Source organism: Sus scrofa, chromosome 7 (assembly GCF_000003025.6).
Source record: "Sus scrofa isolate TJ Tabasco breed Duroc chromosome 7, Sscrofa11.1, whole genome shotgun sequence".
Taxonomy (NCBI): Eukaryota; Metazoa; Chordata; class Mammalia; order Artiodactyla; family Suidae; genus Sus; species Sus scrofa.
Window position 1 is genome coordinate 24,187,062 of NC_010449.5, and position 18,119 is coordinate 24,205,180.

At 52.7% G+C, this 18,119-nt stretch overlaps 2 protein-coding genes across 9 annotated transcripts; both read left to right on the plus strand.

Moving 5' to 3' along the window:
• PPT2 (palmitoyl-protein thioesterase 2) lies at positions 1,274-13,646 on the plus strand. 4 transcript variants are annotated; one of them, NM_001123167.1, is given in 9 exon segments: positions 1,363-1,556; positions 2,461-2,654; positions 2,893-3,046; positions 3,501-3,596; positions 3,686-3,793; positions 5,686-5,769; positions 5,902-5,986; positions 12,600-12,654; positions 12,827-13,645. In NM_001123167.1, coding segments are annotated over 9 exon segments (930 nt in total). In that variant the 5' UTR covers positions 1,363-1,546; the 3' UTR covers positions 12,971-13,645.
• Positions 14,068-18,072, plus strand: EGFL8 (EGF like domain multiple 8). Of its 5 annotated transcripts, NM_001123111.1 has the most exons (9): positions 14,601-14,646; positions 15,434-15,561; positions 15,774-15,896; positions 16,000-16,112; positions 16,213-16,308; positions 16,393-16,563; positions 16,648-16,727; positions 16,810-16,963; positions 17,542-17,917. In NM_001123111.1, exons 2-9 carry the CDS (start codon positions 15,461-15,463, stop codon positions 17,589-17,591), a joined length of 888 nt encoding a protein of 295 aa, NP_001116583.1. In that variant the 5' UTR covers positions 14,601-14,646; positions 15,434-15,460; the 3' UTR covers positions 17,592-17,917. The 5 variants fall into 5 exon arrangements, with proteins under 5 accessions (XP_013833105.1, XP_020953621.1, XP_013833103.1 ...); XM_021097962.1 differs by lacking the exons at positions 14,601-14,646; positions 17,542-17,917 and adding an exon at positions 14,069-14,453 and having other exon boundaries at positions 16,810-17,150; XM_013977649.2 differs by lacking the exon at positions 17,542-17,917 and having other exon boundaries at positions 14,070-14,646; positions 16,810-17,150.

Consider the following 18,119-nt stretch of genomic DNA (forward strand, 5'->3'; position numbering starts at 1 on the left):
AGTTGTCATGGAAACAGGGAGGCAAGCAAGACCAGGCAAGGCGGGTGGTACTAAGAGAAGGAAGGAAGGAGAAAGAACTCTCTAGAGTCCTCCCCTCCAAGACTGGCTGTAGTGATTATACTGTGGGAGGAAGCGAGTAGGTGCTCAGTGGATTCAATACCTCAGTTCCCTCTGGATCTGGTTCATCGGTCAGGCCTCCCCCTCCTGAGCTTCCCTATAAGACCTCAGGATCTCTTCCCAAGTCCTTAGCCCTGGTTTTCCCCTCCGTAGGAGAGAGAACCATATGCGAGAGAATCGCGTGCAGAATTGAGACCAGCAATGGCCTGAAAGTTCCCAGGGTTGTGACCTCAACCAGCCACCCTGGCCTGGGATGAATTGGGAGGTAAATTGAGAGACTCTGGTCCAGGGCACCTCTGAGGTAGTAGAGCCGGTTGTACGGTGGGGGTGGGGGAGGGAGGACGGAGAGGAAGCTTGGGGAGATACGTGGCTACCGTCTTGCTCCAGGGTGAAAGAGCTGAAGAGTTTTGGGAGGAGTGGGAGAATCAACCACTCGTTTTAGGAAGCTTGGTTTGGGAATATATGCTTGATTTCCTTTTCCCCTTTGCTTATCGTGTTTCTTAGGGTTTCCAGGGCCCTCCGTGTTCAGATCCATTCCTTAAATCCTGTCCACCCACCACCCCCGCCAAGTCGCAGCGCCACCGTCTGAGTCGACCTGGGGGCACCGCAGTAATTGCAGTCTTTTCATTTTGCTTATTGCAACTCGGGAGCGTGTACGTGGGGAGGGGAGGTGAAGATCAGCAGTCTACGAGCTTTACCAGAGTTGGGCTCTTTGCAAAAACAGAGCCAGGAATCATTGTTACCCACCCCACCTTCCCCCTTTAGACATTCCAGCCCCCGCCAGAGGCAGTCGCTCTCTCAAGCTGAGTCCAGGCGAAGACTACAGAGCTGTGACGGAGGCGCTTAGCCTGGGCCAGCCCCAGGCGCCAGAGATTTAGATCGCGGCTGCATGCCGATCGTTTTGGTTTCTAACGCCCCTAACCCCCTACGGCTGCCCTAACCTCAGTCTACACAACTGAGGATGCAGTTTGGTTTGGCATCTGAGGAGAGACTTCAGACGCAAAGTGAACAGAGGCAAGAATTCAGAGGAGCTGCGAAATTCTTTTTATCAAGGAAAAAGTCTTTAAATGCTAAGTAAAAGCCCTAACCCGGCACCTGGGTATCGGGCGGGGCTACAGGGGCAAAGGTGCAGGACGCCTGGAGTTCAGAAGTCCCGACCGAGTGGGAGGGTCTGAGTAAGGAGCCGCCCACAAAGAGCTCCAAGTCCGGGACGAGGTTTGGGGGTCGCTCAAGTTGAAAGACTGGTCCGAAAACCACGCGAGCTTGAGTCAGAGCTGCCCCAGGGGCCCTCCGCCCCTTGGGGGGTGGGTCGTAGAGGGGCAGCGGAGTGGAGTAGGGTAGGAGAACTTGAGCCAAGCCACACTTTACCCCGAGAGGCCTCGAGGACTCTCCTCGTCTCTGGAGACAAGGGCGCTACAAGCACTTCAGGATGAAGAGTTGTAAGACGCAGACCTGGGGCGGGTGGGAAGGGGCTGGGGGCTGGGTCTGCCTGGGCTAACCAGCCCTCAACTGGCGGACGGCGAAATGCGGACTGCTCCTCCAGACTGTTTCCCCAGCGCCTCCCTGGGGAAAGAGAACTTCGTGTTCTGATGCGCAGCCGGACGCCTGAATTTGGGAACTAGGGCTAATCAAGGCCGGGAAATGGGATCCTTAGGTCGCTGCTGCCGCAGGGCCCGAAGAGGCCTTCTCTCAATTCCCAGCTTGTTCGCCGCTTTTTTCTCTCCCCACCAGTCTAAATGGTTCGCTCCGCCTATTTCCCCCCCCCCCGCTCTAGGGCGCAATGGATTGTCCCATTGCCCCTCCTGTCTCGGGCCTGCGTTGCGGGGGACGCTGGTACGGTTGCTAGGGAAAGCCCCGGACGTGACGGCTAAGCGCGACCCCGAGCAGCCACCCATCTCCCATCCGTCATTCCCCTGCGCGCGGTCTCCTTACACCCTTCCCCTCCCCCACGTGCGTTCCAAGCTAGGGGGAGGTAAACAGCGGGCGGAGAGAGGCTCACGGACCCAGGCCAGGTGGGAGTTTGCACCCTCCTGGGGTCCCGCGCTGCTGCTCTGGGGTCTCTTTTGCAAAACCTCGGTCTTGTACGGCTGGGACGATGCTTTAGGAAGACCCTGGGCCTAGGGACCGAGTCCCCGCTGAGTTGGGGGCGGGGCTTGGGTGCGCATTGGTGCGTCTACTACGTTGTAGGGGGGTGTGTTTGCGGGGAGAGGACTGGAGTGAAAGATATTTTGCGACTAGGACCTAGCATGGGAACGGGCGACGGATGCTGGATTGCCGGCGTCTGTTCCGTAGGGAAGGGGGTGTTGTCATCTCTCTCACAGGCCCTCATCGCCCTCTTTTCAGGCGGCAGCATGCTGGGGCTCCAAGGGCTGCGGCTCCCACCGGCGGGATTCCTGCTTCTGTTGCCATTCCTGCTCTTGCTGCTACTGCCGGCAGCCCCTGCGCCCCACCGGGTTTCCTACAAGCCGGTCATCGTGGTGCATGGGCTCTTTGACAGCTCGTACAGCTTCCGCCACCTGCTGGAATACATCAACGAGGTCTGGCAGGGGACACCGGGTTGTGGGCGTTGGAGGCGTCCACAGTGACTGGGAAAGGAGAATGAGGAACTGAAAGCTGGGCTTCCTCGGGGAGCTGGTGGTGGCGTGGAGAAAGTTGGGGGACGAGGGCCCTGGTTCTAGCAGGGCACGATAGGCATGCGGGCGCTGGCCAGGGGACGGTGTGGACGTCCGGGCTTTGCAGTCCGTCCCCGCTTGCAGCAGTGCCCCCTTCCCACAGACACATCCCGGAACTGTGGTGACAGTGCTTGATCTCTTCGATGGGAGAGAGAGTTTGCGGCCCCTGTGGGAACAGGTGCAAGGGTTCCGAGAGGCTGTGGCCCCCATCATGGCAAAGGCCCCTCAAGGGGTGCATCTCATCTGCTACTCGCAGGGTAGGCACCCCCCCACCCCAACTCCTAAGCCCTGTCTGAGGCTTGATCCTTATCAGAGCGACCCTGCCTGGTGTTCCCTTTTCTGAACTACACTGCTTCAGCCAGGGGCCCAGTACTTGAGCCCTCCCTTTCTGACTTCCCTTAGCACCTGGGTCTTACCTCTGTGTGTGTCCTGAGTGGGAGGGAGGCTTCCTGCACTGCTGTCCCTTTCTTTCCCCATGACATAAGGGATATGGGGACAGTAAAAAGCAGCCTAGAGTTAGTCCAAAGACCCAGAATCAAATTCTGGCTCTGTCACTCACACCATGTGGGAGCTTTTGACCCAAGGTGTGTGGTCTGCTCTGGGCCTTGGTTTCCTTTATGTCCATAATGTGTGTGGGGGAGGGTGCGGAGTGGGGGGACTCTTGGCCTGGCTGTCCCCAAGTCCCTGCCCAATGTCGTGTTCTGCCTGCAGGGGGCCTGGTGTGCCGGGCACTGCTCTCTGTGATGGATGAACACAATGTGGACTCTTTCATCTCTCTCTCCTCTCCACAGATGGGACAGTATGGAGGTAAGTGGGCACTGTGGGCTCCATAGGGGGGCCCTGAGTTTTGAGGGCACAAAGTTTGGGGCCACTTGGCACTGCTGTTCTCTTGCCAGACACGGACTATTTGAAGTGGCTATTCCCTACCTCCATGAGGTCTAACCTCTACCGGATCTGCTATAGCCCCTGGGGCCAGGAATTCTCCATCTGCAATTACTGGCACGGTGAGTAGGGCATGCCGAACTGGGGCCTTCATGGAACAATGGAAAGGGCATCCTGGAGGGTGGGCCTGCTGCTCCTACCTCTGCCATGACCAGCAGCAATAGTAATGATAACTTGCATTTATTGAGCACTTACTATGTGAACAGGCACTGTTCAAAATAGGAGTTCCGTTATGGTTCAGTGGTAACGAACTCAACTAGTATCCATGAGGCCGTGGGTGTGATCTCTGGCCTCGCTCAGTGGGTTAAGGAACTGGCATGGCTGTGGTATAGGCCATTGGCTACACCTCCGATTTGACCCCTAGCCTGGGAGCTTCCTATGCCACGGGTGCAGCCCTAAAAAGCAAAAAAAACCCAAAAAAACAAACCAACAGAAAAACCCAAAATACTTTATGTGTGGAGTTCTCTTGTGGCACAGTAGGTTAAGGACCTGGCATTGTCACTGCAGCAGCTTGGGGCACCACTGTGTGGCAGGTCTGATCCCTGGTCTAGAACTTCCTCATGCCACGGGTGCAGCCTATTTATTTATTTATTTATTTTGTCTTTTGTCTTTTTAGGGCCGCACCCGTGGCCTATGGAGGTTCCCAGGCTAGGGGTCCAATCAGGCTGTAGCCACCGGCCTACACCACAGCCACAGCCACAGCCACAGCCACAGCCACAGCCACAGCCACACATGATCCGAGCCACATCTGCAAGACAGCAAGGCCAGGGACTGAATACGCAACCTCATGTTTCCTAGTCGGATTCATTTCCACTGTGCCACAACAGGAACTCCCAGGTGCAGCCAATTTAAAAAAGAAAAAAGAAAAGGAAAAGAAAGAACAGAAACCAAATGTTTCATGTGTATCATTTTAGAGAGCAGAGACTATGATCTGTTGCAGGGGTTGGCAGACTTTACCCTTAAAGGGCCAGATAGGAAACATTTTTGGTTTTGCAGGCCATATAGTTTCTGTCACAACCCATGTATTGCCACAGTGTGGTACCACAGTACTGAGAGAGCAGCCATAGACCATATGTAAGTGAATTAGTGTGTCTGTGTTCCAGTAAAAATTTACTTACAGGAGTTCCCGTTGTGGTGCAGCAGAAACAAATCTGATGAGCATCCATGTGGATGAGGGTTCAAGTCCCTGGCCTTGCTCCGTGGGTCAGTGATCTGGTGTTGCTGTGAGCTGTGGTGTAGGTTGCAGATGCAGAGTGGATCCAGCGTTGTCGTGGCTGTGGTGTAGGCTGGCAACTGTAGCTCTGATATGACCCCTAGCCTGGGAACTTCCATATGCTGCAGGTGTGGCCCTAAAAAGCAAAAAAGAAAAATTTATTTACAGAAAGAAGCAGTGAAGTGGCTTTAGCTAATGAGTCATAGCTTGCAAACGCCTGGTATAGTTTTAAAGACCGTGGATGCTGGGTCCAGACTACTTGAGTTTGAAGGCTTGCCCTGCTGGATGACTTTGGGCAAGTTACTCAACCTTTCTGTGACTCGGTTTTCCCTATCTGTAAAATAATAATATAGTACATAGAGTGGTTATGAGGGTTAAATTAAAAAATCTTGTTTTGGCCGCATCACACGACATTTGGAAGTTCCTGGGCCAGGGAATCAAACCTGCACCACAGCAGCAACCTGGGCTGCTGCAGTGACCATGCTGTATCCTTAACCTGCTGCACCACAAGAGAATTCCCAAAGATAAATAAACATAATGTGCTTTGAAAAGCATCTGGCTCTTAATAGGTGTAGGAAAAGATGTTTGCTATCATGTTTAAAATTATTATTATTACTACCATTATATTACTAGTCACTCCGTCTATTACTCTAGCCTCCTGATGGGTCTCCCATCCTCTGTCTGGTCTTGCCTCCTCGCCCTGCTTCTCTGACAATCTTTCCACCTGCTCTTTGTCCCCAGACCCCCATCATGATGACTTGTACCTCAATGCCAGCAGTTTTCTGGCCCTGATCAATGGGGAAAGAGACCATCCCAATGCTACTGGTAAGAGCCCAGGCTCCTACAGAGGTCTCCTTTTCTGCTTCTCTGACCCCTGCCCCCCACCCCCCATGTTCCCCTCTCCAGCGTGGCCTGACCCTGGTGACTGACTCAGGCTCTCTTCTTCCCATCCTGCAGCTTGGCGGAAGAACTTTCTTCGTGTGGGCCGCCTGGTGCTGATTGGGGGCCCTGATGATGGTGTCATTACCCCCTGGCAGTCCAGGTAATAAGGGACTGTATGAAGATTGGCTAAGGACACCCCCAGCCCCCACCAATCTTTATCTCATTTCTAAAACTAGCCTGTTCCTCCTGTTGTTCAGGGAACACCCTCACCATCCCTCTTGCCACCCAAGACCAAGACCTGGGAGTCATCTCCCAACCTCTTGTATCTAGCCAGTCGATAAGCCCTGCTGACTCTGCTTCCTCTCCATCCCTACCATGCCCCCTTTGGAAAAACCTTTTCTTTCTTTCTTTAAGGGGCCCAGGTACAGCATCTTGAAGCTCCTAAGCTAGGGTTCGAATCCGAGCTGCAGCTGCTGGCGTACACCACAGCCACAGCAACACAGATCCCAGTCTTGTCTGCGACCTACTCCACAGCTCACGGCAAAGCTGGATCCTTAACCTACAGAGCGAGGCCAGGGATAGAATCCACATCCTCATGGATACTAGTCAGGTTCATTTTTGCTGAGCCACAACAGGAACTCCTGGAAAAACTTTTAACTTTGAAATATTTACAAATTCACAGGAAGTTGCAAAGATAGTTTAGAAAGGTCCTGTGTCTCCTTTGTCCAGTTCCCCCCAATGGTTGCATCCTATGTAACTACTATAGCACAGTATCAAAACCAGGAAATTGACATGGGTACAAAATGTGTGTCCATGCCATTGAATCACATTTCCCACCACCTCTTTTACTTAACCGGACTCCTGAAATAGCCTCCAGCCTTGTCCCCTCTCTCCTACTCCTGGAAAATCCCTGGCTCCATGGCACTGTGTGCCTGCCTCTGATCTGAAATGTCACCAGATCTGCTTTAATCACTCAACAAATACTCACTGAGCACTGTGTGCCCAGGCCCTGTTCTGGGCCCTGGGGGTAAGCAGTAAATGAAAGAGAAATCCATGTTATTACTTATCTTACATTCCAGTGGGGGAAACAGATAATAAATGTAAATAGGGGAGTTCCCAGAGTGGCTCAGCAGTAACTAACCTGACTGGGATCCATGAGCACTTTGCAGATGCTACTCTTTTTCCCTGGCTTTGCCGAGTGGGTTAAGGATCTGGCGTTGCCGTGAGCTATGGTGTAGGTCGCAAATGAGGCTTGGATCCTGTGTTGCTGTGGCTGCGGTGTAGGCCAGCAGCTACAGCTCCAATTCAACCCCTTGCCTGGGAACTTGCATATGCCGAGGGTGAGGCCCTAAAAAAAAAAGAGAGAGAGACAGATAGTAAATGTAAATGTGGGAGTTCCTGTTGTGGCTCAGTGGGTCAAGGACCTGATGTAGTAGCCATGAGGATGCAGGTTCAATCCCTGGCCTCACGCTGTAAGCTAAGAATCCGGCATTGCCACAAGCAGATGCAATTGCAGATGTGGCTCGGATTTGGCATTGCTGTGGCTGTGGTATAGGCTGGCGGCTGCAGTTCTGATTCAACCCTTAGCCTGGGAACTTCCATGTGCCACAAGTGTGGCCATAAAAAAAAGAAAAGTATCAATATGTATGTCAGGTGGTGATAAAATAAAGCAGGGTAAGGGCTTAGAGGATGACTGGCACCTATTTTAGGTAGTGGCCAGAGAGTCCTGGAAGAGTTGCAAAGACTGAAGGAAGTGAGCAAAGGAGCCATGCAACAATCTGGGGGACACAGCCCAGGAAAAAGAGTAGTACCTGCAAAGGCCCTGGGGCAGATGTGAAGAATAAGGAGGCCCATGTGGCTAGAGTGCAGGGAGCTGGGGAGAGGGTGGGAGAGGAGGTGAAAGAGATAGCAAGGAGCCAATTACAGATGGCCTGTTTTTCTTTTTTTCTTTTTTTTTTTAGGGCCATTCCCTCAGCATGCGAAAGTTCCCAGGCTAGGGGTCAAATTGGAGCTGTAGCTACTGGCCTATGCCACAGCCACAACAACGCCAGATCTGAGCCATGTCTGCGACCTATACCGCATCACTGGATCCTTTAACCCACTGGATGGGGCCAGGGATCGAACCTGCATCCTCATGGATACTAGTCAGATTCTTAACCCTCTGAGCTGTAACGGGAACTCACAGAGAGCCTCTATGTGACACAGTAAGGCCTTTGTTTGTTTTTTTCTGAAATGTACATAAAATTTGGAATTCCCTTTGTGGCTCAGCTGTTAACGCATGACTAGTATCCATGAGGATTCGGGTTCAATCCCTGGCCTTGCTCAGTGGGTTAAGGATCGGCGTTGCCATGAGCTGTGGTGTAGGTCTCAGGTATGGTTCAGATCTGGCGTTGCTGTCGCTGTGGTGTAGATCAGCAGCTACAGCTCCAGTTTGACCCCTTAGCGTGGGAACTTCCATGTGCCACGGGTGCAGCCCTAAAAAAGACCAAAAAAAAAAAAAAAAAAAAAAAACCCAAACCATAAAATACACATAAAATTTACCATTTTTCAGTGTAGAGTTAGGTGGCTTCAGGTCCATTCACATTCTGGTGTAACCTTCTCCACCATCTCCAGAACTTTTTTCTTCTTCCCAAACTGAAACCCCTCACTGTTTAAGGAATGGTAATAACTCCCTCATTCCTGCCTCTCCCTGGCCCGATTTCTTTTATTCTGAGTGAGAGAGGAACACATTGGAGGGTTGTTTTTTGTTTTTTTTGTTTTTTTTTTTTTTGCTTTTTAGGGCCGCACCTGTGGCATATGGAGGTTCCCAGGCTAGGGGTCTAATTGGAGCTACAGCTGCCGGCCTACACCACAGCCAGAGCAATGCAGGATCCAAGCCTCTTCTGCAACCTACACCACAGTTCATGGCAACGCTGGATCCTTAACCCACTGAGCGAGGCCAGGGATCGAACCCACAATCCCACGGTTTCTAGTCAGTTCATTTCTGTTGCACCACAAAACTCCTAGAGGGTTTTGAGTGAAGGAGTAACATGCCTTATAATTGTTTGTGATGGGCTTTATTTTTATCTCATTTCACATCTACTACAATCCTCTGAAGATAATAGTATCTCAAAGTTATATAGCACCTTTTATGTCCCAAGCCATTATTCTAAGTACTTTTCAAATAAGCTCATTTAATCCTCACAACAAGCCTACAGAGTAATACTATTATCCTCTTTTGACATATAAAGAAACTTAAGTACAAAGAGATTAAATAACTTGCCTACATTCATAGAGTTAGAGAGTAGTGGAGTCAGGCAGACGACTTAACCACAGTTTTCCTTCCTTTCTACAAAGGAGCTATTCTTACACAGGACAAAGAAGAAAAGCAACATGATCCACCACACACAGGGGGGAGTGTGTGGCAGGGCTGGAGTTCAAATCCATGTCTTTGTGCCCCTCTTGCTCTCCTGTGCCTTGTGAAATCTAACCCTTCAACAATGGCCTCCAGGAGTTCCTGTCGGGGCGCAGCAGAAACGAATCCAACTAGGAACCATGAGGTTGCAGGTTCGATCCCTGGCCTGCTCAGTGGGTTAAGGATCCAGCGTTGTCGTGAGCTATGGTGTAAGTCACAGACAGGGCTCGGATCTGATGTTGCTGTGGCTGTGGCGTAGGCCGGCAGCTACAGTTCCGATTTGACCCCTAGCCTGGGACCTCCATATGCCGTCGCTACGGCCCTAAAAACCAAAAACAAAAAGAACCAATGGCCTCCAGGCCTCCAACCCAACATCCCCATGTCCTGCCCAGGCTTTACCTCTGTGTTGCTCTTGCTGTACCATTTACTGGGGGCAGCCTTACCTAGTCCACGGAAATCACCCCAAAGCCTTTGTTGTTGCTCTAAAACTAGGGGAGTGGCCTCTCCTTTTTTCCCAAGGCCCATTGGACTTAACACTCTTGTTAATAACAAATGTTATTTGTTCAGCTATTCATGGCCAGGGTCCACTCAGTGCCCAATGCCAGTTAAATATTCTTAACTTTAAAAATGTTAAGGCCATAAGTTCCTGTTGTGGAGGGGGTTAGGACCCTGACTAGTATCCATGAAGATGTGGGCTTGATCCCTGGCCTCACTCAGTGGATTAAGGATCTGGTGTGGCTGTGGCTCAAAACAAAACAAAACAAACAGAAAACATTAAGCCTTTTTATTTTTAAATTTTTTTTTTGGAGTTCCCGTCGTGGCGCAGTGGTTAACAAATCTGACTAGGAACCATGAGGTTGCAGGTTCGATCCCTGCCCTTGCCCAGTGGGTTAACGATCCGGCGTTGCCGTGAGCTGGGGTGTAGGTCGCAGACGCGGCTCGGATCCTGCGTTGCTGTGGCTCTGGCGTAGGCTGGCTGCTACAGCTCCGATTCGACCCCTAGCCTGGGAACCTCCATATGCCGTGGGAGCGGCCCAAGAAATGGCAAAAAGACCCAAATAAAAAAAAAAAAAAATTTTTTTTTTCTTTTATGGCTGCTCCTTCGGCATAAGGAAGTTCCAGGCTAGGGGTCAAATTGGAGCTGCCGCTGCCAGCCTATGCCACAGCAATGCCGATCTGAGCCGTACCTGTGACCTATGCCACAGCTTGCTGAACACTGGATCTTTAACACACTGAATGAGATCAGGGATTGCACCCGCATCCTCATGGATACTAGTCAGGTTCTTAACCCTATGAGCCACAATGGGAACTCTTAAGACATTTTACTTTGAAATTTCATTTTTTTAAATACCAATATTTTATTATTTTATTTTGTCTTTTTAGGGCCATACGCATGGCATATGGAGGTTCCCAGGCTATAGCTGCCGGCCGACGCCACAGCAACTCGGGATCCGAGGTGCATCCACGACCTACACTACAGCTCACAGCAACACTGGATCCGTAACCCACCGAGCAAGGCCAGGGATAGAACCCATGTCTTCCTGGATGCTAGTTGGGTTCGTTAACCGCTTAGCCAACACGGGAACTCCTGAAATAATTTTATTCTTAAGAAATTACTGGAGTTCTCATCGTGGCTCAGTGGTTAACAAATCTGACTAGGAACCATGAGGTTGCAGGTTCAATCCCTGGCCTTGCTCAATGGGTTAAGGATCCAGCATTGCCATGAGCTGTGGTGTAGGCCGGCAGCTATAGCTCTGATTAGACCCCTAGCCTGGGAACCTCCATATGCCACAGGTTCAGCCCTAGGAAAAGATAAAAATAAATAAATAAATAAATAAATTACCAAGGTAGTACAAAGAATTTTATATGCTCTTCACCTAGATTTCCAAATGTGAACATTTTACCAAGTTTACATTAGCTTCCTTTCCTTTCTCTTCCTTTCTGTATGTATTTCTCTGAACATGTGTGTGAGCCATTTGAGAGTAGGTTGCAGACATGATGTCTCTTTACCCTTAAAGCTTCAGTATGTCAGCATCTATTTCCTCTGTATAGGACATTCTTTTACATATCCACAATTCTCAAAATTGGGAAATTAACATCGATACAGTACTTGGTAGACCTTATTCAAATGTTCCCAACTGCCCGATTCTATTATTTTTGTAAAAAGTAATGTCAGGAGTTCCCATCGTGGCACAGTGGTTAACGAATCCGACTAGGAACCATGAGGTTGCGGGTTCGGTCCCTGCCCTTGCTCAGTGGGTTAACGATCCGGCGTTGCCGTGAGCTGTGGTGTAGGTTGCAGACGCGGCTCGGATGCCACGTTGCTGTGGCTGTGGCGTGGGCCAGTGGCTACAGCTCCGATTCAACCCCTAGCCTGGGAACCTCCATATGCCATAGGAGCAGCCCAAGAAATAGCAAAAAGACCAAAAAAAAAAAAAAAAAAAAAAGTAACATCAATAACTATAATAACTATAAACGCATATTAAGTTTGGTTATAATGCCACTTCAGCTTACTGGAATTCTGCATTGCAAGCAGGCTTCCAAAATAGACTCACACATTTGCAGGGAGAAACGATAGGGGCTTTCTGGTCATGATTTGACTAATAATTATTTACTATACTGTGTGTCCTTTCTGATGTTTTCTAAAATTTCGTGTTTTAGTTGTTTCCTAATATTATAAAGTCAAAATAAACAGAATTTCTGTAGACTGAGGTCAAATTAATTTAAAAAGCTCCCCCCCCCGCATTGTCCTCATACAAAAAAAATCCTGTGCAACATCCAATCCAGGATCATGTGTTGCATTTGGTTGTCATGTTTCTTTAGTCTCTATCTTTTTTTTTTTTCTTTTGTCTTTTGTCTTTTTAGGGCCACAGCCACAGCATACGGAGGTTCCCAGGCTAGGGGTCTAATCAGAGCTATAGCTGCCGGGGCTACGCCACAGCCACAGCAATGCCAGATCTGAGCTGCATCTGCGACCTACACCACAGCTCACGGCAATGCCAGATTCTTAACCCACTGAGCAAGGCCAGGGATGGAACCCGCAACCTCATGGTTACTAGTCGGATTTGTTTCTGCTGAGCCACGACCGGAACTCCGACATTGATATTTTTGAAGCATATGAGCCATCCATTTTATCAAATGTTCCTAGGTTTGGGTCTGTTGGCTATTTCCTCGTGATTGGATTCAGGTTATGCTTATTTGATGGGGATAGGCAGAAGCAATGCTGTGTCCTCAGTGCATCCCCTCACGAGGTGCATGATACCCAGTTAAACATTTTGAGAGCCCTTGTTGCCTCCTTGTGACCCCAGTAGGCCATCAGGTTCTGATGGCCCCAGCCTGCCTCATGATCTTCTCCCCCTCACTCCCCATCTCTTTGTAGCTTCTTTGGTTTCTATGATGCAAATGAGACGGTCTTGGAGATGGAAGAGCAACTGGTGAGTCCCCTGGAATTACTTCCCCTTTCTGCATGCGCTGTCCCACCTGCCTGTAGCCCGATCTGCCTCAGCTGAAGGGTTCACCCTGTGGGGAGGGGGACTGGGACGCCTGCAGGAACTCACTTTGTCTCTCCCTGTGTCTTTCTTCCATGCCCCTTCGCCCCCTTTCAAGGTTTATCTTCGTGATTCTTTTGGGTTGAAGACTCTCTTGGCCCGGGGGGCCATAGTGAGGTGTCCAATGGCTGGGATCTCCCACACAGCCTGGCACTCCAACCGTACCCTTTATGAGACCTGCATGGAACCTTGGCTCTCCTGACGGATTCCCTCCAGGACTTCCCAGCCCAGAGACCAGGTGGGAGCTCGGACGTCAGGCCCTGGTGTGCCTGTGACCAACCTCATTGCTCCCACACTGCCCCCACCAACCCGGGCTCCCAGAATCCCTTCCTCTGCTCTTCTGTGAATGACAAGGCCTGGCCTCCTCCATCTCATGTCCTCTCAGTTGGGGGGTTGCACTGTGCTCTCCCACCCTCCCAAGGCCAAGGTTGGGAAGTGAGAAATCAGGTTTTTAACTTGGGGCTGCTCCTCCTGCTGCTGCTCCTTCGTCTCTGGCTGTGTAGGAGGCAAACCCAGCCCCTGCCCACCACAGGGGTCTCCTTCCAGGCCACTCAGGACATTTTTAGCTTCTGTTTCCCCATGTCCCCTTTCCGTCTGAACTCCCCTGTTGTGAGCTCCCGACCCCCAGGAAGGACCACCCATGACAGTGGGGTTCTGAGGCTCCCCTATGGGGACAGTTCCATTCTTGAAGTGTCAGTGTTGGGGAATATCTGTGGCCTGCGAGGCCCATCTCAGGTTTGGGGATTCCCCCAGTCCCTATGCTCAGTATTGGGGCGCCCTCTGGAAGCCTCGTTTCTTTAAGGCTCCAGCCCCTCTTTTAGCTACCCTTGAATGGGTGTCACTCCTGTATTTATGGAAATAAAGTATCATTTACTCAGTGTGGCTTGACTCATTTCCAGGTGAAGGGGACCTGGCTCCCCAAGGAGGGTGGGGAGGGAGGGCCTGAGGCCTGGGTGCCCGGATAACTGCTCTGGGGTGGGACCCCCTTGGTGTTTCCGCTCTCTCAATGCCCATTCTCTGTGGGTTCCTGATTCTCTGCGGGTTCTTTCCTGCTGTGGACAATTCTCTTCCTGTCCTAGCCTATGATAGGGGGCTGAGCCCAGGGCGCCAGTGGTTTGAGCCCCAGCCTCATGGGTGGAATGTGCCAGCCACCCCCAGGCTAGACGAGGGGGCTAAGGGTCAGGGTGGGCATTTGCTGCGCCCCTTTTCGACCTTTGTAGGCCAGAGCTGGGTGAGGGGCTGCACAATGAGCCTCCTCTTCCTTGAGAGAAGGAATCTTGGTGGAGACAATAAGGCCCTGTCTGCTCTGGCATGGGGGGCGGCAGCTGACTCAACTCTGCCCCCCTCCCCCCAAGGCCCTCACAAATGTCATCAAGAAATGGGGCAATTTTGCCCTCAGTGCCCTGGGCAGCCCCCCTCCCTCGCCCCTTTGTGATGTCCCCTTCTCTCTTTCCTCGGCGAGCTTGCTTTCTCTCCCATGACCTGACCCACTTTGTTCTCTGCCTCTGCCTGCCCCCCAGTTCCCCGGTCTGTGTTGGGTTGAAGGGCAGGGGACAAGCGCCAGAGGTACTGCTGGCGGTATAAAGCCAGCAGCCTCTGCTGATCTGGGAGAGGTCCAGAAATAAGGGGCCGCAGAGGGTTGAGACGAGACTTCTAGGGCGCCCTTTGCTCGGCTGGAGGTGAAGGTAGCGGGATTTGGCCTCCACTGAATGGACCAAGCTCAAACTGTGTAGGAGGCTTGCGGGAGGGGACAGGAATGGGAGGGCTCTGTCTGCCCGCCCCTCCTCTCCCTTGCAGCCCTCGTAGCCCGCCCACCAGTCTGAGCTGCTACTGCTGAGGCTGGTCGGCCTGAAGTCTCCCGGACAGAGGCACAGACAGGTGGGGAGAGAAAGTCAGTGGGGAAAGAGTAGGATCACTCAGAGTCTTAGAGTGCGTGTGCATTTGGGGGTGGTGTTGGAGGGGAGGGGAGTGGGTCCAGGGTGAGTGGTGCTGTGGGGTGTGAGGGTAGAAGAAACATGTTTAAGGTGGGGTTTCTGGGAGTTCCTGTCGCGGAGCAGCGGAAGAGAATCCGACTAGGAACCATGAGGTTGCGGGTTCGATCCCTGACCTCGCTCAGTAGGTTAAGGATCTGGCGTTGCCGTGAGCTGTGGTGTAGGTCGCAGATGCAGCTCAGATCTGGCATTGCTGTGCCTGTGGCATAGGCTGGCAGCTGTAGCTCCAAATAGACCCCTAGCCTGGGAACCTCCATATGCCGCGGGTGCAGCCCTAAAGAGCAAAAAAATAAAATTAAAAAAAAAAAAAAAAAGGTAGGATTTCCGGGTGTGTGGGTTTGTGCACAAGTGTGGCATGATGAGAACTGAGATTTTGAAGGTGAGAAGATGAGGATAGAGGAGAGGAGGTTCGAGATAGGAGGGTCATGAAGGGAGATGGAGGGAGCGTTGTCGGGGTGTGTGCTTGTCGGATGATGCAGGCACCGTGATGTGCTAAACGAAGGTGGTGTGAGTTAAATGTACGTGCAGGTGTAGACAATCCTGGCCAATGCAAGTGTGCAAATGAATGTCCTGGCCCCCTTAAAGGGCACCCGCAGATTGTTCTTAGAAGAGCTGGAGCTGGAGAAGTTATCTGGGGAAGGGAAGGGCCTTCATTAACCTCTTCTTGCCTGCAGCTGAAGAGTCTGGAATTAAGGAGAATCATGGGGTCCAGGGCTGAGCTGCACACCCTCTTAGGTGGACTCTCATTCCTCCTGCTACTGATGTCAGGCCAGGGGGCCAAGGGTGGCTCCTTCAAAGAGAGGTGACAACAGAGGGGGCAGGGCCAGGGGTGAGGTCTTCATGAAACCTGCTGGAGGTGGGGCTTCACGGGGCAAAACAAAGTTCGGAATGGGGGTGAGACTGTCATTTCTAGGGAGGGTGGGCCTCGGTGGAGCCTGAAGGGAAGTGGGGGGCTCCTGGCTCTCCAGGGCCTGGCCCACTCAGTGTCTCTCACCTTCTCCGGCACGGGCGCAGTCAGGGGGTCTGCTCCAGGCAGACGCTGGTGGTTCCACTCCGTTACAACGAGTCCTACAGCCAACCGGTATATAAGCCCTACTTGACCCTGTGCCCTGGAAGGCGTGTCTGCAGCACCTACAGGTGAGGGATGGGGAGCCTGGACTCCGGGGTCTCTCAAGAGGAACCCCAAGAACCGGGACCGGGACCCATGTGCCAATGTCCAGAGCCCGGCGCTGTGTTCCAGGACCACCTACCGCGTGGCCTGGCGGGAGGTGCGGAGAGAAGTGCAGCAGACCCACGCCGTGTGCTGCCAGGGCTGGAAAAAGCGGCATCCCGGGGCGCTCACCTGTGATGAAGGTGAGGTTGGATCTTCCTAGGCCTCGTGGGAGGTTCGCCCCGCCGGGCTGGGGAGCCAGGCAGTCTGCCCGGTTCTGAATCCCACGTCCTGCGCCCGCAGCCATCTGCGCCAAGCCCTGCCAAAACGGAGGCGTCTGCGTGCGGCCGGACCAGTGCGAGTGCGCCCCGGGCTGGGGGGGGAGGCACTGTCACGTGGGTGAGTCGGCCCGCCCTCCCTCAGGGGTGGGGCCGGGACCTCCCGCCCCGCCCTCTCAGCCCCCCTCCTCTTTCCGGTAACTAGACGTGGATGAATGTAGAACTGGCGTCACTCTCTGCTCTCACCGGTGCCACAATACGGCAGGCAGCTTCACCTGTGGCTGCCCCCACGGCCTGGTGCTGGGCCCCGATGGGCGCACTTGCGCAGAAGGGGCCTCAGAGCCCCCAACCAGTGCCAGCATCCTCAGTGTGGCTGGTGAGTGGGTGGGAGCAGGGGGCGTGCCGAGTGCGTTGGGGTCAGGGCCAGGGCGGTGGTCATGCTCGCTCTCCTTTGTCCCAGTTCGGGAAGCTGGACGTGAAGATCGTGCTCTGAGGCGGGAGATCCGCGAGCTGCGAGGGCGCCTGGAGCGGCTGGAGCAGGTGTGCGGAGATGTCTGGGGTTAAGGCTGCAGAGCGGGGCGGACCTCATCCCCAACACCCTGAGGTGCCTCTTCCTTTGTAGTGGGCAGGTCAGGCTGGGGCCTGGGTCCGAGCCGTGCTGCCCATGCCGCCTGAAGAGCTGCAGCCCGAACAGGTGGCAGAGCTGTGGGGCCGGGGCGACCGGATCGAGTCTCTCAGTGACCAGGTGCTGCTGCTGGAGGAGAAGCTAGGCGCCTGTGAGTCCTCTTGCCTCTCTCTGCTGGGACCCTCATCTCCCAACAACAGCCTCTAGCTCCTCCATATCAGACACCTTTCCCCCACTGGGTTTTCTATTTTCCAAAACCCATTCCCAGAGGTCCTATCGTGGCTCAGTGGTTACCAAATCTGATTAGGAACCATGAGGTTGCAGGTTCAATCCCTGGCCTCGCTCAGTGGGTTAAGGATCTGGCATTGCCGTGAATTGTGGTGTAGGTGGAAGACGCAGCTCGGATCCCGTGTTGCTGTGGCTCTGACTTAGGCGGGCAGCTACAGTTCCGATTAGACCCCTAGCCTGGGAACCTCCATGTGCCGTGGGTGCGGTGCTAAAAAGACAAAAAAACAAAAACAAACAAAACCCTTCCCCTGCACTCACTCAGCCCACACCTTCCCCAGATTTCCACGCTTTACCCACCCCTTCTTCTGGTACCCTGTCTCCAACTCAGTGGTTCCATTTATTGTTAAGTGACACTGTCAATCTCTTCAGTGTCCAGGGCCCACTCCAGGCATCCAAGAATCCATAGTCAATGTGTCTGCCTGTCCCCTTGTCATTAACCAGGCTCCTGTGAGGACAACAGCCTGGGCCCAGGCCTCAGTCGGCGGAGATAAGGTGCTTCTGCAGGGCCCCTGCCCCCCTAATTTATACAGAAACTGGATCCACTAATCCTCTGGGATTGGCCAGCTGGGGAGCTGCAGATAAGGGTATCTGCCCCTAAGGAGCAATGAACAGTGGACACTTTGGAAAACTGAAGACAGGAGGAGGGCAGGTTGTCTTGGCCCACCTCCAAGTCTGCCCGCTGGGGCAGACGCCTGGGTGAGGACTGCTTTTTTAACTCCTTAACAAACACAGCCAGAAAGTGCCCAGATCTCTCTCAATCTTTATTCTTGGTTTCTTGCTGTTATCCAGATAATTAATAAAAATCAACCGCACAAAACTGGGTCCCACCCTCTCCTTTTGCTCCCAGCCCACCTCCCTGGTTGTGGGCACAGGTCTGGGGTGGGAGGCAGGGAGTGGCTAATGCCACCGGGAGGAAATGAAAACTGGCTCAGAGAGGGGAAGCCTCAAAAGAAAAGAGAAATAAATTAAAAGCCCTCCCATCCCCTCCCGCCAGGGTCCAGTCCCTTTCCCCAGGGAGA